The sequence below is a fragment of the Protopterus annectens genome, chromosome 17.part0 (assembly GCF_019279795.1).
Source record: "Protopterus annectens isolate FY-2018-M chromosome 17.part0, PAN1.0, whole genome shotgun sequence".
Lineage (NCBI taxonomy): Eukaryota > Metazoa > Chordata > Ceratodontiformes > Protopteridae > Protopterus > Protopterus annectens.
This window is the reverse complement of record NC_056751.1, coordinates 549,702,822-549,725,794: the sequence shown is the minus strand read 5'-3', so window position 1 is coordinate 549,725,794 and position 22,973 is coordinate 549,702,822. Positions and strand designations below refer to the sequence as shown.

The 22,973-nt window shown below is 37.4% G+C and overlaps 1 protein-coding gene across 10 annotated transcripts in view; it reads right to left on the bottom strand.

Annotated features, from left to right (window-relative positions):
* BRSK2 (BR serine/threonine kinase 2) overlaps positions 1–22,973 on the bottom strand; it is a 2,790,504-nt gene that overhangs the window by 282,601 nt on the left and 2,484,930 nt on the right. For all 10 annotated transcript variants that reach the window (XM_044059311.1, XM_044059313.1, XM_044059318.1 and 7 more), the window contains one exon: positions 15,352–15,529. In XM_044059311.1, the coding sequence (XP_043915246.1) occupies positions 15,352–15,529 (178 nt within the window). The remainder of the gene's footprint in view (positions 1–15,351; positions 15,530–22,973) is intronic.

The window sequence follows — 22,973 nt, the reverse complement described above, 5'->3', positions numbered from 1 at the left end:
TAGGAAACCACGGTAAAAAATTTCTCCAAAGCCAACTTTATGCTTCTTAAGACAGAAGTGGCGAACTTCACGATACCCATGCAGATGGACAATACAGTTATGACTGCCGAATCCTACACAAATGCACTCTATAAGCACTTACACGTGTGCATCGATCGTGCTATCCCAAACAGAACCAAGACGCTATCCTCCAAAAAAAGGAAGCCAATCTGGTGGTCCCCTGCCATAAACAAACTCTACAACAGAAGGAAGAAATTGTTGCAAAAGAGAGTAAAATCCCATGAATGGAGGAGCTCCCTGGTCAGCCTCAGCAAGAAGCTGAGATCCCTTATAAGATCCTTCAAAGCTAGCTATGAAAACAAGATTGCCACTGATTCTAAGGACAACCACAAAGCATTCTATAGCTATGTCAAAAATCTCAATGGCAACACCCAGATCTGCTCCGAGTTACAGTACAATGGCACAAAAATTACAGAACCAACTGATATTGCCAACATCCTGGCAGATAGGTTCAGCTAACTTTACCCCCCCCCTCACCCCCTAAAGGGCCCATAGCTAACAGGAAGAATGAAGAGTCCCTGTAATCACAACTTCACAGGTAAAAGCAACACTCTTTAAAGTCATAAACACAGCATCCATGGGACTGGACAAAATCCCAGGCTGCGTTTTACATGAACTTCAGAATGAACTGGCTCCCCACCAAAGCACCATGTTCAATCATAGCCTCACATCAGGCTTTGTGCCCACTGAATGGCGCACAGTAAAAGTTATCCCAGTCCACAAAGGGGGAGCCACCACTGATCCTGGGAACTATCGCCCTATTAGCCTGACGAGCCTGGTCTGCAAGGCCATGGAACGTATCATCATGGGATTCATAAACAAAGACACTGGTAACCTCCAAACTCTGGACCCCACCCAGTTCGGGTTTGTGAAAGGCAGATCTTGCCTGCTGAACCTGGTCTACTTCTTTGAGGCAGTCACCAAAGCTGTAGATAAGGGTAAGGTGGTTCACACAGCCTATCTTGCTCTCACCAAGGATTTTGACACCATCCCCCATTCTGGAATTATAGTTAAATTCACTAAACTAGGTATAAATCCCTATGTCACAAGATGGGTTGCCAACTGGCTCACTGACAGAACCCACACTGTGAAAGTTGCAGACTCCAAATCTGACTTCAAACCAGTGACAAGTGGAGTACCACAGGGTTCAGTCCTGGGACCTCTCCTGTTTGGTATCTACTTCTCTGAAGTACAGGCTAACACAGAAGGCCTCTGGCTAATGAAGTTTGCAGATGCAGCTATAGTCGAGTCCCCAATTGATGTGGACATCGTACAGAAGGGCCTCACTGAGACAGATGCCTGGTGTCGGAGCCATGGCCTTAAGCTCATTGCCAAAAAGTGCATTGTCATCCCCTTTGGTAAAAACTCTGTACCCATGAACTACCACATAGGTGGCAGTCTTCTTAACACCAAATGTGTGATGAGACCTTGGGACCCAGGTGGACAGTAGTCTCTTCTTTGATAATCACATTGCCACAGTAGTCAGGAAAGCCTTCTACATGGCACACCTCATCACAAAAGGATTCTCATCCAGGAAAAAAGAGGTCATTGTTCCCCCCTACTTGACACTCATTAGACCCATTATAGAGTACAACACCCCTTTTGGAATGTACCTCACAAGACATCTGCAGCAGCTGGATAGGCCACATATGTACCTCACAAAGAAAATTACTGGCCTCAAACAGATGCCCTACACTGATCGTCTCAAAAAACTCCAGCTTTACTCTGTAGCATATCACCTACTCCGAGGTGATCTTTGCCTAACATATAAAATGATGTCAAACCCTGAGCTGTTGGACATGCTCAACTAAAGAAATCCCAATCCCTCTGAGTTATGCTCTAGGGACCTAAACCTTGTTACCACAATAAACAGGACTTGCTGGAGGGATAGATTCTTATCCCAGAGACTTCCCATACTCTGGAACAAGCTACTCATCTATGTCAAGCAAAGTTCCTCATTAACACTCTTCAAGAAAAATCTTGATGAGTGGATGGGAAATAGGATATACACCCCGGGATCACTTCTGTGGCTCTGCTCAACAGGGGCACAGGAAATTAACTTTCTTGGGTTGGCGGAAGCCAGGGAACTTTGCTGGCTAGGCTTACTTAGGCCCTTGGGCCGATAGCCTAGTACCTACCTATGAACCTATGCCTGGTATACTGAAAACAAACTCAAGCTGAATGGAAAAAATACATTATAGCAGCATTCAGAAAAAAAAAAAAAAAAAAGACAAGAACCTGCTCCCACCTCAGGATGTTATTAATGGTACTCCTCTTCAGACAGATACAAGTCATAAGAGGCTTGCATGCTTAAGTGGACAACTTTCACTCATTTGATCATCATATTTCCACTGTAGTCAGAAGTTGCTTATATCTGTCCCAGTTACTTTCCAGGGAAATATCCTCAAAATCTAATGAAGTATCTTACTTTTGTATTCTTCCCTTATTAAAACCATCATCAAATACAATGTCCCCTTCAGTATATAATTATCCAAGCGTATCACTCAGCTGTAAAGACCCGTGATTTATAACCAAACAAATTAAGGGATTTAAATGTTTCAGCTATCCTGACAGAGTTTGGCAGTATCCTGTCAGAGTGTGGATTAATATGGCTGTCCTCATACTCAGTAGCCTACTGGCTGCTCTGAGTTGATGTATGTCTCACTTTTCAAGCTTTGAAAGACCTAACCATATTTGATGCTCTCTTTCCTTGCAAAACACCCATATCCAAATCTACACCAACAAATAAACACGACTCATTAAAGGGATGGGTTTCTAACTCAATTTATTCTCAACCTATATAACAAGCTATCACTACAGGTCAAACAAAGTACTACTTTGTTTATCTTTAGAGTAGTCTTGATGACTGGATAGGAGACTCAAATTTACACCAGGGTAATTATGTATGGCCTTGTTTGATTTTGCAGGTAGGCAGTATTAGTTACTCATAAAGGTATTTAGAACTTGTAATGCATCTACTTAAAGGTGTGCTTTATTAGTTATCAGATTGTCTCTCTGGTACTTAGCGCAGAGGACTAATGCTCCCAGCTGTCAGTGAGCTGCTTTATGCACTTTGGGAACAGGGTTTGGTTCCTTTCACCATTATTTGCCTCTGTCACTTAACCAGACAGGTCAGAGTTACAATGGGGCAGGTGTATCCAGTGGGCCTACTTAGTCAACAAATAGGGAAAAAAAAACTTAGTAGGAACATCTGAATATGATTTTCACATCACACTGGTTTGGCATAATGGTTAAGGTCTTCACCTCACAGACAAAAAGTACCAGGTTTGATTCTGACTTTGGGTTACTAGCTATGCTTAAAACGGTCTTTCTGGGTAGTTAGCTTAGTATTCGTCTATGAACCTATGACTGCTTGCTTGATATTGCTGCTATGCACATATGTTTGAGTTATGTGCATACTTGAATATGAAAATAAAGAAATTGCTCTATATTATATGCGAATGCCCAAGTCAAAAATAGACAACACAGAAATAACTGTAATAAATGCTTTGTTAGAATATCAACAGAAGCTTCAAACAGAGTGGGTGCATGACTGTAGTTGGCAAGAAGAGGAAGAAGAAAAGAAGTCCTGGACTTGAAGTACATAGTGTCCTACTCAGAGTAAACTGCACATCATTCACCAAGTGCATGTCAAAGAATGATTTAGTCTTCTGCACTTGAAGTACATAGTGTCCTACTCAGAGTAAACTGCACATCATTCACCAAGTGCATGTCAAAGAATGATTCAGTCTTCTGCACTTGAAGTACATAGTGTCCTACTCAGAGTAAACTGCACATCATTCACCAAGTGCATGTCAAAGAATGATTCAGTCTTCTGCACTTGAAGTACATAGTGTCCTACTCAGAGTAAACTGCACATCATTCACCAAGTGCATGTCAAAGAAGGATTCAGTCTTCTGCACTTGAAGTACATAGTGTCCTACTCAGAGTAAACTGCACATCATTCACCAAGTGCATGTCAAAGAATGATTCAGTCTTCTGCACTTGAAGTACATAGTGTCCTACTCAGAGTAAACTGCACATCATTCACCAAGTGCATGTCAAAGAATGATTCAGTCTTCTGCAGAGGAATAGTTCATACAGCAAATCATAGCTTGGAGAACACGGTACAGTTTGTCACTGAGATCCAACCTAATATGGGACTGTGACCAGCTTGAATTGTAAAGCGTATATGTCTACAAACCTATCAAATCTGTTGGGCGTTTTCTGTACTGGTACAAGGTTACTACGACCTGGAAATCCTTACCTGTATCCAACAGGTCAATACCCTCTCTCCCATCTTTCAAAACTACTCTGAAAGACTTCTTAGCTAAAGTCTGTACCTTTTCATTTCGTATACCTCCTTACTCTCTCTTCTTCACTTACATGTTTACATCTATCAAATTCTCTTCCTTGACTTCTGTCTCAATACACCATAAGCCTGTTTGCCCTCACTTCATATAGCAATTCCTGTTTGTGTTAGGCTAACTTACCTTTATTTTCTCTACAAACTGTTTAAAATTTCTATAAATATTAAATGATTGTCATACAACTTGAATTGATTCTTAACCAATGTTTTTATATTATCACTAATTTGTTAGAATTATTTAAACTGCAGATGTTTTTGTTTTATTTTTGATGATTGTAAAACTATTGTCAAAATGTTTTGTAATAATTTGGAGCTTTTCTCTCCAGGCCTCTGCTGAAAATGGACGGCTACCTAGTCGAACTTTCCTGGTAATCAAATGTCAAATAAATAATTAGCAGGTACATTTTGAGATGGAATGTCAGCAGAACCCTTGACAACTAAAAATATAATGCTATTTACAAAGAAGCAGGAGCAATCTTAACAGAAGCTTTCTAAAGCAAAGGTTGACAGAGATAAGGTGCCTCATTTCTCAAGAAGTGATGGTTTCTGTACCATTTCTGGAGGGCTGTAAACGGCTTCTCATCACTAATTTTACTAGATTCTTTGTACTTTTCCGTCCTTCAAATGGCAATATAGGGCCTTGAAATAGTTGATTAGGACTATTTGTACTTTTAGAAAGGCACTGAAATGGGGTAATAGTCTGGTATGATCTACTTCAGACAACATTGGTACATCTGATATTGAGCTGGTTTCTTGTCCTACATACATGTATTTGTCCCATGCTGAAAGTACTTTGTAGGTATCATGTAAAGTACTCATTTCTACTAGGATGCAGTCATGTGACATGAGTGTTTTTGTTACTGTCCACATTACTGCCATGTTTACTGCCCAGGACTATTTGCTGCCTATTGCACAGAAAGGTTAAAAACCCCAGTAGAAGTGACTCATTTATTTTGCCTACGTTAAAGTTAAAATCTCGGTAGAACAGACTTTTATCATTAATCTTGCATGAAGAACATTGTCATTTTTATTAGTTGCATTCTGATGTATAATCTGTAAGGTGGTCAATCTAAACACCTGCATTAAGAGCATGCACATAATGTGTAGAATACAGGAGTTGTGCGATTTGCATAGTTTTTTCTTTCTAGCAATCATTGCAGAATTTAAAGCATCACTGTGTTTTCCTAAAACCATCTGACAAAAGCATTCACTTAGTACAGGACAGGGCAGGAGAAGATTCATTTATTTTTAGTTACTTCAGACCATTATTATAAAAATAATACAGCAAAACAAGCTGAATGCATGAGAGCTGTTCTGTTAGTCTGCAAAAAAAAAAAAAATCTTATGTGAAGTTTACTTATTTGCAAAGAATATGTCATTGTAAAATACACAAAAATATATTCTTTTGTATTTTCCCCACAGGACACATAGCCTAAATTATATTTTTCCTTGCAACTTATGTACTCAGATATTTTTTCCCAGAAATCTACATACTAAAAGTGTTTTTGGCCAAGTTAAACTGTACAAGATTGCTCAGATGATGTATTCACCTATCTCTTGTTCTTCATTTTTGCAGAGTGATTCTATCCCTCCTCCTGGGTTTATAGCTTTTGTCTTCCTATTAATATTCAAAACAGATTGCTGACATTGCAGGCAGGATAACAGGAGTGCTGAAATCTTTAGTGTGTCTTCCTACTGATACGATGTTAAACCACGGTCCCATCTGAGTTGGTGGTAGCTCAGATGTAAAAATCCCATGGCACTTATTAGAAACAATAGGGCTCCTTTATTTAACACAACATAAACAAATATTTACATACTTACAAAATGTACATATTTACAGGCACACGTACACATTTCTATTTTTTTACTATTATTTTTCTTATTACCTCTTCATTGTCATTCTTCCATAAATGACATCTACTCCTTCCTCCAAAACCATAATCTAATTATTCACAATGTATCTCCCAAAATCCATTTTCCATTAAACAAAATGTAATCTTCCAGTCCAAATAAGAATTTATTTTATGAAATATGGGTTAGCTACCCTTCTCACATAGTCTTTCTTCTTGTTCTTATAATATACACAGAAATCATATTCATATCTATATTATGTCATTAATGTTCTCAAAGTTTTTTTTCATAAAACTCTTTCTACAGTTTCACCATTATTCCACATTTCAAAAATCTTCCGTCGTCTCAGGTAACTTATTTATTATCAGCCTCCATAGGAAATCTGGACATTCTACTACTATCTTGGCACACCACATGTTCCTTAGTTTAATTGCTTTAATAATTTCTTCTGGTAAATTTTCCAATGAATCTACATAATAATACTGTTTCATCACATTAGTGTACTGTATCCTTCTATCTTTCTTTATATCATCAATTTTTATTTTCCATGTTCGTATTTTTTCTTGATAATTTTGAATTGCATTTACATGCTCCTCTTTTCTCTAATTCTCATCATCTCCCAGAACATTTTATACTTGTATTTAAACATTCTCACTATTAATTTTTCATTCTTTTCTTTTACCCAGTTTAATGCTCAATACAAGTTTAAAGTAGCAGAGTGAACAACTGGATTTAATATCCCCCTTCATCTTCACTCATAGACAACACACCTCTTTTTGCTGGGTTTAATCTTGAACCCCCACATGAAAGAAATCATCAATTGCATAATTTCCTTTCCATATTTTTCTGGGATAATATAAACATCTGACATATATGTTACTTTTCCCATGAACATAGAATTCACCTGATAAACCTTTCACTGAATACTAATATATATATTCTCCAAAGAAAAACATATTTCTTTCATTTGTTTTATCAAATCTTCCCACTGCATCATAACTACATAATTTCCCCACATTTTATCCCTAACAAAGACACTTCATTCACTGAAAAGTACACACCCACAATGTTCATTACATCAATCAAACCATTAATTTTACCTTTCTCCGGGGTCATTCCCATTTCTTTTAAACATCCATTCAAACAAACCAGCACTTCTCTCATCCATATTTTGTTCTTAGCAACTACAACTATATCATCTGTTTATGTCAATACTACTGGATTCACCACCTACGTTGGCATCACATATCTAACATATTTCATTTTATAAGCTACTTCAGTATCACATTCATTACCAGTGCAAATAATACTTCACTCCTGGGATATCCTTGTTTTGCACCACACTTTGTGTATATTTCTTTACTGAGCCTTTCATTCACTAACACGCTCACTCTATTATTTTGATATGCTTACATACTCCACTCTCGTTACCTTTTCCATTCTTCATTACAATATCCTCAGAACATCATGTCCTACTTTATCAAATGCCTTGCTAATATCACGTACATTAAGTTTCACATCCTTCCTTTAACTTACATCTTCCACAGCTTCTCTCGCATCCATTCCATTTTATACCATATATACGTTCTTCTGTAATATTTCTCATTCTTCTTCCATTCTCTTTTGTATTATTCTCAGAAACATTTTATAATGGGTGTCATTTAGTGTGATGGGTCTCCCCTTTTTTACTTCAATCTTCTCATCTTTATTCCATATCAATTGTAATATCCCACTACATAACTCTTTATAAACAAATCCTTCCTAGAACTATTCATTCAGTACATTTACAAAATACTCTTCCATTCATTTGTTGTACATTCCACACCCCCTTCTTTTTACTTGTATATGTTCCACATGCTGTACTACAATACTCACAATTTGCTCTTTTATTTTTATCTCTTCATTTACATTTTTCTTTAATATCCTCCTTTATTATTTTATCAAAATATGCAGACACCTTTTCCCCTGTAAATAATATATCTGCCTAAACAGTAATGCCTTAATCTTTTCTCAATTTCTTTTATATAATTATTTTTCTATATCATAATACTTTCTTGTATTATTCTCTAAATTTTCCAATACATTTCAGTACATGTCCCAATACTTCACTTTATCCTCCTTTCTTAAATCACCCTGCCATTGGAAAAAAAATACTTTTTATACTTCTTTTTAAATTCAATCCACCATTCAGTTTTTCATGGTTATATAATCCTGCCATAAATGCACTCTCACTCTCCAATTTCATTGCATAATTTCTCAGCTATTCGTTTTATTGCCTTTCCTATTTTAACTCCCTTTCTTGCTAAACAGTCTGAAAAAAACTTCACAACTTCATCACCTCTGCACCCCCCAAGCCTTCCCCTAATACAAAATAATTAATTTCAGATCCAAGTGCCCTCCTTCTATAATTCCCCTGATTTTTGTTCCACACAGCTAATTTACTGCATTTTATTACTTCCTGCATTTTTACATTTTCCCTTTAAATAACAAAGTCCCCAGCAATTACTTTCCTTGATAGATTTATATACATATAATGCTATAATTCTGTAAACACGTTTCCTGCACCTCAGAGTCACAATTATTTACCTCCCCATCCTTATCAATGCTGCATCTGGTATTTTCACTGTTTTTTACATAATACAATTACCCCAGAACAATGTTCACTTTTTAAGTTCCAGATTATATTTCTATCCCACAATTTTTCTGTTTGTAGGCTTTCACTTGTCAGGAATCTCACATCACCTAACAGGATAACTTCCACATCACATTTAGCACAGCATTCCAGTACCATTTTCCTTGTTACAGTGTTAATAATACTGTTTGCATTTACTAAAAGTACTCTAAAAGTGTTGCTTTTCCTTCTTTTTAAATTTAGAGGGAAATATTTTTAAACCTTCATTTTCTTATTTTTACTCTTTTCCCAATAGAATATTTTCCTTGGTTTATCTATCACTAATTATGTGTCCTCAAAATCATATTTTTCATTGACTAGAACTAGAAAAAAAAATAATTAGTATCAATTCTGACCTCTCTTCCTGCATGCATTCTCTTTCCTCATTTTTCCCCTCCACAATTTTTTCTTCTTCTTATAAAGTTTCTTTACCCAGTTCACTGTCTCACCAGCCTCTTGTTGCTCTGCATCATGTTTTCTTCCCTTTCCCCTTCTTTATCTTTACTGTTTACTCTTGAGAATCCATCCAAAAGTGTCACTTTTTTCACACAACCTCCATTCAGCCGCACACACACCTTTTTGCTGTATGTCCTTTCTTCCCACACTACTTACATTGCACCTTGTCACAATCATTAATTAAATGAGAAAACTCTCCACAAAAGAAACATCATCTAGGCTGGTAAGTGTACCTTAATGTCCCTCTATTACCAGCCACAAAAATAACACATGGCAAGTACATTCTGACCTCCACCTTCCTTTCCATAAATTTCTCTAATGCCTAACTTTCACAATATTACCAACAGTTTCACAGAGACCCTGCATGCATTTCTTTTAACATTCTCTTCTTCCAGTTCATCAATTCTAAACTGAAAACTAACACTTAAGTTACTACCAGAAAACCAATAATTGTTCCATAGATAAATGTCCTTCTTTTTGTTACATGGTTCCAGAAATTTCATCATCAGTCTATCAGCTACAAATGTTAAGTCACAAGAAGTCTCTGCCTCAGTATGTATAAAAGACAGAATTTCTTGAGCTATAAAATCCAGAACAGTTAACAGATTGTCCCATACAAATCTGTCCATTACAGTGTCATTTTCTGTTCTTATTCTCAAGTTGACCTTCTCTTCCTTTTCAAAACAATTGTACTTACAATTTGTTGCTGCTTTCCTTTTTTGCATACCGCCACTGCTGCAAACATTTTAGTTACTGAATTATCTGCTGCCACACAACCAGACATGTTCTTGGTTTGTTGCCGTTTTCCTCTTTTACTTTCAGTCACTGCTGCATAAGTTTTAACTGCTGCATTCTCTGCTCCCACATTATATGGCTTCTTTTCCATATTACCATCCCCAGTACTTCTGAAAAAATGATCTACCATCTTACCCCATGAAAGAGCAGATCCGTCACCTGGATCATCCTGACTGATTATTTTTAACAGAATATAATCTACAAGCCCTCCTGATGCTAGTTCTATTAATCTGCACCACTTCAACATACTCTCTTACTTCCTTCTCCATGCAAACAGCCAAACGCTGCTCATTTGCAGCATCCACCATACAGGAATCTCTGTTTATATTCAGAAGCTCCATACCAAATACATTTTTCTCCACATTCTCACTTTTCACCTCTAAACTCTCCACAGCTTTTCTCTCCTCCTCCATGCTGCTGCTTCCCTTAGACCTCTTCCTTGCTGCTGTAGGTGTCCTCTTGGCACCACCTATCAAGTCCAAAGAGTTGATGCCCTGGCCAAATTTCCCCTAGTAGTATAAATACCACCTTGAGTCTTCCCTGAAAAAAGGCCACTAGCCTAATGGGTCTAACCTGGTCAAAGGATAAATAACTAAATAAATCTTATTTCTTTGTGGCCATCTCTGTGTTCCTGCCCCTGTTTATTTTGATGTTCTCAGCTATGTACTGACATCATCTCTTCTAGCCACATCTACTCTCTTATCCATAAATATCTTCCGTATTGTCCCGAGGATGTAATGCTTCTTCTCTATGTCACCTCTGTCTCATTCTCCCTAATGTTTTTACTTTTACTCAGCCATATCACTAAGAACCCTCCCTTTGTGCTCTGCTTTGTGTCTCTTGAGTATTCTTTTATCCTTACTTCTTCTAGTTCTGAGTACTTGACTTTGAATTGAAACTTTCTCTCAAGTATGTCTATATAACACTTACCCCTTCCATTCATCCTTACTTATTTGCCATCAAACCACACTTCTGAATATGATTACTACAATCTGCTTAACTGTAACTGTAAATCACAGGTAGCCCCTTAATAAGCAAGGATGCCTTCTCTTAATAGTTCAGAAATACAAGCCCAACAGATCAATGTATGGATGGTGATGTTGCAAACACATGAAAAATGTAAACAAGTACTTTATCCAACATATAAGCATATATTCTTGACTTCAGGAACTGTGTTAGACGTCTGCTGCAGAGGTGTATAGGAATTAGCATTCTTTCTGATTAAAAAACTACCACAAATCTGTTTTTATCAGACTGAACCAGAATCTATAATGATTCCTCTATATTATTCTACATATTACTCCATTATTTTTCCCTAAAAATAATTTATTAAAATGTTTAAGGAGGTTTAATATACAACCTGGCCTTTTTAGATAACTCAAGTGTTACAATCCTTTTACTGTGAGCCTATTTTACCTGGGGTGCTAAATGTGTGTCTTATACTTTATAATATAGTATATACAAATATAATCTAGAATAGTATAGTATAGCATAGCATAATATAGTATAATAGTATTGTACAGAATAGTACAGTGGAGTATCTTATAGTAAAATATAGTATTAGTACATTGGGGTATTTATGTATGCGTATAGCTTCTGGCTATTCTGTTGAATGGCATTCTTTTTACAGAAAACCAGGGTTGTTGAGGTGATCAAATGCTCTCTTCATCAGGTGCTTCTTTTGTCAAATGTATGAAGATTGAATGTGTATGTGTTCTGGTATGTGGATTGGAACTGGATAATGTGTGTTTGTAGGTTTAGCATGAGGTTAAGTGTGGGAATTTTTTTTATGGTTAGGGTAAGGGTTAGATAAGAGAATAGATTTAGTCATACATTGTGTTAGTTAGGGTTAGGGTTAGGGTTAGGTTAAGGGAGAGATGCAGTGTTGTGTGTTTGTGATGGTGTATATGTGTGTGTGTCCAAAGGATTCATGTCTTTTTATCAAACATCTGGAATGCTGACAAAACACCAACATCCTAAATGCTGAAAATGGAAAAACAAACTATAAACAAACAGTAAAAATATTTTTGTGGGGGGGTTCTCTCCCGCATCCCCACACTCCCTGATAATTAAATATACTAACTCCAAGATCCCACTACAGTGGGGAAAGGGACAATTCCCTGATCCTTGCTGTACCATGATCACACACTGTAGGTTCCTATTTACTCCCACAAGTTGAGATTTGGCTCATATGTGATTGCTTGGCTAAATGATCTGAATGTCCATTTTAAGCCTAGCCAACAACTCAAGGTCAGAATCAAGCCATGCAGCTTGTGACTATAAGGAGAAGATGATAACCATTATTAAAATAAAAACAGAATGGACAAACACCCAGATATGGACTTTAAAAAGAAAATAAAAAACAAGAAACAATCCAAAATCCACTGTGCCATTCTACTCTGTGTGTAATAAAGTGTTGGTTTGAAGGAACAACAAAATAGATTATGGAATTTTTTTTGGACCTTAACCATTATGCTAAACCCAACCCTGGTGCTGATGTTTGCATTTTGACGGAGTTCAATTAGCATCTTGGGCACCTGTTGAACCTGGCATTGGGGTGGAGTGGAGTGATGAGGATTACCTTTTGGGGGCGTGGGTGTGGGCTTGTAAGCACTGCCTCTACAGTAGAATCATGGTGACCAGGGATCACATATAGGTATTTGGCTATGGTGGCAAGGTTAGCTGATGACATCACACAGATGTGTGGCATGCATTGCAAGGGTCTGTTGCATACACCCCGTTGGATATGAGTCAGCATGCACAGGTGTCAGAGCAAAGAAGAAAACCTGTACCATTCCTAATGGCTGCTTCAGTGACAGCCCTTCTTAGATGGCTTTTGGTCTGATTATGGCAAACAAAATGGCCAGTTGGCTAAAAGTCTGATGGTCAGCAGTCAGTGGGGTGCAAAAAAATATAGCAAAAGTAAATAAATGTCTAAAAGTAACCTGTTTATATATTTCCTCTCCCAAAAAATTGCTTTCATCTCATTTGAGAAATCATTCTAATTGTTAGCTAATAGCATATCAGTTGAGACAATGGCTATGTAAAAAAAACTTTGACCACTACTGTTATCTCTGCACGAATCTGTATGGTCTAGCCCAGTCAATCACTGTCACTATTAGACTATTCAAACCACCTTGAAAAGAATCAATGCTTGAATGGTCACTGTCACTTGTGTCTAAGCACACTACTTTACTTATTGCTGGTTTGTGCAATATTTTACTATATTTTTTTTTCTGTTCTTGAATTTTTTTTTACTTGTTTAAATATTACTTTTATTGGTTAGTTTATTTATAGTTTTATATTTTACACCATATTCAACATTTTATTCTTGCTTTGTATCTGCACCTGTATTCAGTTTTAAAAACATAAATAAAGTTGAAATAATTAGAAATGCTCAGTCAAGGGATCTAAATCTCTTTTGCAACATCCACAGAATGGTTTGGAGGGACAGGTATGTCTAGCAGAGGATATCACTTAAAAGACTCCCAATCTGCATAAAACAAAATTTATCCTTGTCCATATTCAAGCATAACTTTGATCTATGGATGGGAAACAGAAAATATACCCCAGAAATGTCTCCTGTATTATTAATAGGCACAGGCAGCTTCTAAATGTTTTATCCCATACATGGGTTCTATTCAGTTATCACTGATATGATCTCAGTTATTCTCATTAGGAATAATATATAATTATTAACTACTGGATGGGTAAGGCCAGTCTATAACCAAATGGAATATGTTATTTCAAGCTCAAAAAGGAAAACTAACTAGGTTTAAAATGGTTCACAACGGCAGCTAGCCTAGTATTTACCTATAAACCTACGGAGTTCATTAACAATGCATCGAACAGAATTTGCCTGAGACTGCCAGTGAATAACAATCAGTGTACGTAAACAAAACAATCAAATCAGACCGATACGGACCTTATAAACAGTACACAGACAGAAAATACAAAAATGTCAACGTTGGTATCTATATACAAGAAATTAAGGCCACAAACTAAACATCGCTACATACTACCTCTGAATGATACACTATCTTATTTTAGCACTAGACCTCTAATAATTATTAACATCACAGCCCCAGTACAAAATAGCATGCAGTCTGTTTACCACTGTAGGGTAATGTCAAGGACTAAAAATGCAAAACTCCAAGGCTGTATATTAAAGAAGGAATCTGATGGCTGTTTTACCTCAGCCTGTGAATGAAGTGCCTTGGACAATACAAGTAGTGAAGGTTGTGGGTTCAAGTCCACTCAGGGTTTTGTTTGGCAGATTAAGGTTCTGATCTGTTAATGAGCTACTTCCTGAGGTACAGAGTTTGATTCCCTCAGCCTTCATATGCATACTATGTGACCTTGAGCAAATCATTTAACTAAACAGTGCTTTAGTGCAATTGAGAATTTGGGCTAAGCTCCTTAATGGTCTCCAGAACTGCATGCCAACTAACTATTTATGAACCTATAATATGGTGCCCTAGGACCTACAGTTTTTCATGTTGTTTCTGAATCCATATTAAATGGTGCATCCTGAGACTGTTTATCTAACATACTATTCATTCTTTGCTGCTTTGTTGGTCCCTCTGTACATTTTGTCTTTCTGTTAAAATGTAGTCACTTTTTCAGGTCAGCAGGTACCATACCAAGAATGGATGTGTTTGTAGGAGTCCAGCACTGCCACCTGGCCTAGATGGCAGGACAGCTAATATGACAGTACACTACTGCGAGTAGCCAGGGTGTTCATCTAAACAAGTCTGTTCCATCACTTCTTTCTTTCTTTTTTCAGTCCACAGCATGCAGAACCTCCACTTTCTTCAATTAAAAGAATGACGTGCAGAAAATGCAGTAACAATTTAGCAGACAGATCGTTTAAGGGTATGAGTGATAGATGTCATCATATGAAAAGCATGTTTTCTTGGCTGCGATAGTGCAACAAGTAATATTTTGTAACATTTCATGGAAAATAGATTATACTAAGTAATAACAGCTTTAGTAACTCTGAAAGCCAGTGACTGTGTCATATGAGTAACTTTCATATAATATGAAAATGCTTTAAGGAAATAAATTAAAGTAAATAGTACATTGTCACATCTGAATTAGTTCACAGTGCTGCCAAACTTGTCTTAACGTGCATTACTGTGGTTACCTGACAGCAAGGTAAATGTGACCGAGTAGATGCCATTTTCTTTCTGGACCTCTCCTTCTGTGTACGTAATATCAACCTGAAACTTTACAGGTTTCTGGAAAACAGCAGGTCCTGCTGTCGACTTATATTCTGCTCGGAAACTTGTCTGTGATATGACACTGTGACTGAGACTTGGGATCTAAAACAAAGGAACCCAGTGTTAGAAAACCATACGAAAATAAATTTAGTGATCGCACACTACTCATGTCAATTCCAGTACAAGGCATAACTGAAAAGCAGCTCACAAAAACAGTAGGCCTTGGGAGTTATTTCTAAAGCTTTATATTTTCTAGCAGTCTAGTCACTGTGCATTTAAGCACTACTGCTGTTTCCTTGTTATATTTATTGCTAATTCTGCAATAGCATGAAAAGACAACCAAATAAATAACCAGAAACAGCAAAAACAAGTTATACAAAAACAAAGGAACATTCTAAAAGTACACCAAGATCGATGCTGTAAATAACCTGCAAAAGAATAGCAAAGGTTCAGAAATGCAGATGGTCTTACTATGAAACACCCACTTCCTGGATGCCAACACACTGAAATGATATCAAAATGCCAGAAACACAATAGAGCAAAAAGATTAACTGTTTTTGCAAGGGGTAAACAGGTCCCACATACGCCTTTGTGTGTGTGTGTGTGTGTGTGTGTGTGTGTATGTATATATATATATATATATATATATATATATATATATATATATATATATATATATATATATATATATATATATATATATATATACATATATATATATACACACACACACACACACACATATATATATATATATATATATATATCTATATATATACGCACACATATATATGGGTCCACTTCTTATGACTGAATCTCAAAATACTGTATTTCATTTGACTGAAACCACAATCCCTAATTTTCAAAATACTGAAAATCTATTTGACTGAATCTCATTAAACTGAAAGCTTACAATCCTGAATTTCAAAATACTGAATTTTACACCATAGATGTGATGTGTGTTTCCCTTCACCTGTGACTTATTACTGTAACTTAAAGTGCTGACTGTCAGAATACTGACAGTAGCATAGAAAGTAGCTTTGTAGTGTTTCTAAATGTGGGTATGTCTCTCTACATTTTTATGGGAAGTATCTAAAGGAATGTGGTGGATGTTTTGCGTGCTCCCGGCATTAGTGACAGTGTGCACGGTATTGTAATTTAAGTAAAAGGTATGTGCCCTTTGCCCCACTGTAGTGCAATGCTGGAGTTAGTACGTATATATATATATATATATATATATATATATATATATATATATATGTATATAGTTGGATAGTTAGGGATATGGGTATGCAGCCCCCCACATTGGGTGGTGTGAGGGGGTGTAGCCCCCATATAATTTGGTTTTATATCATCCAGTTTTTGTTAAGCAGGTAGGTAAGTAGTTTATAAGTTTTGGAAAGAGTTAGCCATTGGTGTTGTAAGTGTGCATGTCTATGGCTTAAAATTCAGTATTTTGAAATTCAGGATTGCAAGCTTTCAGTATAATGACAGTCAGTCAAATGAGTTTTCAGTATTTTGAAAATTATGCATTGTGGTTTCAGTCAAATGAAATTCAGTATTTTGAGATTCAGTCATGTGAAGTGGACCCATATATATATATATATATATATATATATATATATATATATATATATATATATATATATATATATATATATATGGCCTATATTAGAACATTGAAGTCTTGAAACTTCGAATGTTCTAATATCGAATCCTATTTAGCAAATGCTGAAAATAGCGAAGCTGCAGAACACCGAATATTTTCCTAAGGAAAGAATTAGGTTGGCCGTTTCTGTCGCTTCACTATTTTCAGCACTGTGGTGGAAAGGTACGGGTCGGGTTCAGGTAAGTGTGTGATTGTGTGGATGTGAGGGTTAGGGAGCAGGTTAGGGCACGGGTCAGGTAAGTGTGCGATCGTGATGGATGTTAGGGTTAGGGCGCGGGTGAGGTGAATGTGCGATAGTGCCGGACCTTAGGGTTAGGGTTTGGGTAAAGGTAAGTGGATAGATAGGAGTGTATGTACAGTTTAGTGTAGGGTTAGATGTAGGAGTTTGCGTGTATATGTGTGGATTGCTGTTTTTTTGGTGAGCTAGTGTTGTGTGTATGTGTTTCGGAACAGCAAATTTTTTGGAAAACAATTTGCTGTTCTGCATGTTCAATATTTTAAGCTTTTGGTGAATAGGGGTCGATATTAGAACATTCGAAGTTTTAAGACTTCGATGTTCTAATATAGATCATATATATATATATATATATATATACAGATAGAGAGAGAGAGAGAGATCTACTTCACTAGACCGAAACACCATATAACTGACAGCCGAAATACTGAGACTAAAACACTGAAACCACACAATACTGAAATGCCACATTAGCGACTACCATAACACTGTCTCCCGAAACACCGACAAAAACATAAACGTAAGCCATACCAAACATACTGACACACTAGTACACAACGTTACCAAACCTAAATAACCTCAACAACAATCCCCAAAAACTCTACTAAACAATACAATCCTATCCCACTCAAAACACTAAAAAAAACCTCACACACTGAACTGTCAAAACTAAAACATAAAACTTAACATACCTGCAAAACAAACACATCCCACTACACCGCAGCATCATACCTTCCAACTGTCCCGAATTACTTGGTTTTTACCGAGTTATGGGGTCCAAATAATGGGGTGCCACGATTCACGAGTGGCACCCCTTCGTTTCCGATTTTTTTTCTTTATTTTAAATTTTTTTTATTTTTCGCGCATTGTGAGCTGACGTCATCACGTGCGTGATGACGTCAGCTCGTCAGGGCTACCAGCCTGTCGGAATCAATCTTTGCACAGTTCAAATGCTTCCCGACAGCGGGAACAGAAAGCAAGGCTGTATTTTCATTTAGAAGGCTCGCCGGAAGTAAGTGAGTGCGGAAAGGATTTCTCAAGTTTAGAAGCCTGGATTTCCTCAGTGTTGGCTGCAAGGAGAAGGATTTATTTTATTGCACGCAGACTGGAGAATGATTTCTTTTATTTAGAAGCCTGCCTTGATTTCCTCGCTCTGCATGGAGAAAAAGTGTGTGTGCAGAAAGGATTTCTTTTATTTTCCTCGCTCCTGGCTTGCACGGAGTAAAGGTAAGTGTAAGTGTATGCCGAGACTGGTAGTGTGTGTGTGTTTTTATTTTCTGCACCGAGAAGCTGTTCTTCGTCGACTCGAGACTGGTGTGTTTTATATTCCTTGCTGCACAGAGAAGCTGTCAGAAAGGATTTCTTTTCCCAAGACTGGTGTGTGTGTGTGTCTTATTTTAGTTGCTGGCTGCACAGAGAAGCCGTTCCTCACCGAGACTGAGGTGTGTGTGTTTTTTATTTTCCTTGCTGCATAGAGAAGCCATTGTGTGTTTGTGTCATGTGTGTGTGAGGGTGCCACTAGTTATTCTAGCAACACAGGCAATTTTGTTTTCAAAATAAATATATCTTATGTTTGGATGGTGTTTTTCTGCAAGATTGCCTCCACATGAGTTCATACGGCTCAACACCTACAATATATGTCTATCTGTGGAATATCTATCTGTCTGCCTGTCTAGCAGATTATCTAAGGTCACCAGCAGAAGACTACTAGTCTGCTTTGTCTGACCCATTGTTGCAATTGCCACCCTATAGCTGTACTTCCTCACTGCTTAATTTCCACTTGTCTTATATATGGCATGAACTATTTTGTTTTTCTTTGCAGTAGCCATTATGAGAGCACTTTGCAGTTGCCAGTTTTTAAATAAAGACATTTATTGGTTCCCATAATGAAGCTTCCCCTTGTACTTTACCAGCTGTACCCTTCCTCACAATTAGAACATGTCTCACATTATTTTCTCTAAAATCCAATTTAATAGTTCTGTATACACACCCATATCACATTCTGCTTTCCATTCTAATGACTATAACCCAGGCTGTCTCACCTTTATCTGTATGTCTTTCAACCACTCTTTTTACTGTCTTGGTACTGCCTTTTTAACTTCTCTTTCAGGTCAGAGTCCACATCTCTACATGCTTTCCACACAGATTTTCTGTTTTCACATAGCCATCATCTTTTAAAGGTATATGACCCTGACTGTTACACCTAATATTGTGCAGTACATCTCAGCTTCTCCAAGGTCTCATTTTTTTTGTTAATTTGTCACTTTTTCCCTGATGATGCATTGTTCCTGTGGTTGTGACACCAAACTCTTTTCCTGACTGGCAGATGGGAGTTTATCCTTCCCCAGACAGTTCACACTCAGTATTAATCATTAGCTCTTATCTGTCAGCCTTTTTTGATATCTACTTAAATGCCTTTTTAGGCTTGTCTCCATCCTCTGCTTACGATACAGATTTGAAATTATCTTCAAAAAGGTTTGTTAGGCAGGCATCCTGGCATAGAATAAAAAGCCCTGAATGTGACACAGATGACCAGATTATGATGCACACCTGGATGCTGAGGCATTATGACACTGACTTGGATGCTGAGGTGTTATGATACTGATTTGGATGTCGTATTAAGATACAGACTTAGATGCTGAGGTATGATGACACTGACTTGGATGTTGTGGTGATCCTTGCAGAAAGGATTTCTTTTATTTTCCTCGCTCACACGGAGGAAAGGTAAGTGTGTGCCGAGGACTGGTGTGTGTGTGTGTTTATTTTCTGCACAGAGAAGCTGTTCCTCACCGAGACTGGTATTTTATTTCCCTTGCTGCACAGAGAAGCCATCAGAAAGGATTTCTTTTCATGTGTTTGTGTGTGTTTGTGTGTGTGCGTGTGTGTGAGAGGTACTCAGGCTCAAACCCTGTAAAAAGAGCCTAAAGTCACTAGCCACCACCACTTTTGAGCTCTGCCCAGGTTTTTTTGTGTTGAGAGCTATGGTGAGAAGTGAGAACTGAATTTGTTTTCCCTTATTGTTGTCTTTGTTTGTCCAGCTTTTTGTGCTAAGAGCTCGAGAGCTATGGTGAGAAGTGAGAACTGAATTTGTATTGCCCCATTATTGGCTTTTTCCAGGTTTTTTGTACTAAGAGTATGACAGCTATGGTGAGAAGTGAGAAATTAATTCACTAAATGATAGCCATTAAGTTTGTCTTCCTATGTTTCAGGAAGTTGCTGATTTGGCATAGTGGTATGTTCTGACTGCAGTGAATAGGGACCTGGGTTCAAAATTTGCCAGTGAAATGCATGGTGGTAACACAACATTTTATTCTAACAACTTTACAAAAATTATACAAGCAATGTTTAAAATGTGTCCTTGGTTTTTGACATTTTGTCCCCCCCCAAAAAAAAAACATGAAATTGTAAAGTGCGAGACACTGTGCAAGATGCCTATGGCTTACACTACTGTCATTCTATTTATAGTGTGGGTGTGGAAGTAGACTTTTATGATGGAAATGTTCTGAATTGGGCAGTTTGGTTCATGCTTTTTGTTTCATTGCCTACAGTACAGCCTACTGGAAAATTGTTCAAACAATAAATTTAAAATGCGCTCAGTCAGGAAGGTGTATCAAAGAAAATAACACATGTATGTTTCTTGTTTTGTGTGCAAGGGGCCAAGGATTTGAAAATAGCCCAAAGGTAATCTTTATCCACCACTGGCCAGATGCATTTTCTTTGGATGTGGTGTGGGTTTCAATGCTGTTTCAATGAATGTGAGTTTCAAGGGCAGAGAAGTTTTAATGCCAAGCCTATTTTCATTGTGAGACAGTATTGTTTTCTTTACCAGATGTCTATTAGTGTTTCTGCATTGTTGTGCTGTAAAATGTAAAAATAAAATCCAAATCATTGTAGAAGTGAAGCTGTATGCACAATTTAGTGTCTATGATAAATGGGGCGAGCCAGGTAATGGGACATTGGGATGGCTGCAGGGGGACACTGCCATATTTTGGCTGTCTGTTCTTCAGTTTGCGTTTGAAAGTTGGTATCCCACAACTCCATTGGAGTGGGTGGGGTTACATAATTGTGTATGCAAATTAGATGTTAATCAGCGTACAGATTTGTACCTATTTTTCATGGGCCTTGTCCAGATTTTTGGTGTTTCCAGGTTGAGAGGTATGCGCAGCATCCTAAAACGCCATTACCCATCTAACTCAAATATCCCATCAATCCGTGCGATATCTACACTACAAACAAAACCTACACTACAAACAAAACCTACAAAAAACAAACAGTTACAAAAATGCCATACATCCTATTCAGCTCTTGTGGGGCGCTGCCCCCCCCCACGTATATATACCAACTTCGAGATAGCACTACAGTGAGGAAAGGGCATATTTTGTGATCCTCAATGTATCATGATCTCACTGTTTGAACTTACGGGCAGGACTTTCTGGAATCCGCTGTTCAACTGCTGCATGTGAAGAAAGTAATAACAAAATTCGAACCACTATGCTGTAAAATACCAGTTATTTATTAAGACACTCAACGTAAGTGCTTTTGGGAGACGTACCTTTCATTAGACAATTTACAAATTAAATGAATCATATTTAAAACACAAAGTAACCAATCACAGTCAATATTGAGCCCTCCTCATCTTGAGGGTGGGTTTAATGGGAATAAACCCATTAATCCCAGGTTATCTGTGTGCACACATTTCTATAATCCATTTACTTTCATAGTATTCTGTCAAATTGCCTTTAATGTTCTAGGTCCTGTTTTGACTCTTTTGTACTGCTGCATGTGGGGAACTTGTCGGTGAAATGCCATGTCTGTAATTATGTGGTATCATTGTTTTGGTCTCAGCGTTTCAGCTGTCAATTATGTGGTGTTTCGGTCTAATGAAGTAGACCCATATATATATATATATATATATATATACATATATATATATATATATATATATATATATATATATATACATATATATATATATATATATATATATATATATATATATATATATATATATATATATATATGGGTTCATGTTACAAGATCGACAACTGACTATATCGACAACGGGACCTGCACCACGAAATACACGAAAGTTGAAAGCACCGAAACAGCACATAACCGACAACCACATAACCGACGCCCACACAGCCGACAGCCAGTTAGTCGACAAGCACCCAACCCTGACTCAGTCGAAAGCAACTTAACCGACAGTACAACACCCATATACAAAGCCAGCAAAGTGCACCGTATCCGCAACACACCTACAAATTGCACAAATCGCACAAAACAAAGTACACCGTCAAACAAAGTAATCCGCCACTCATAACAGCGCCCATCCGCCACTCATAACAGCGCCGCTAAATGTGTAAAGAAATACAACGTGTTGCAGAAGTACGCGTTCACATATTTAGAAGGGTAGCCACAAACACGACAACCAGTTAGTCGACAAGGACACAGTAGAGGGAAACATTGCGGAATAACAACATTGCGGGATACCCACCTTACAGTGTACTGTGCATAGGCAACGGAAAGCATCCAACAGACCAAAACAATGTTCCAACAAGGTATGAAAGACATTAAATAAGTCCCAACAACATATGTAATATGTCCCAAACACAGAAATACTCGCGTTGCTACGTACGTGT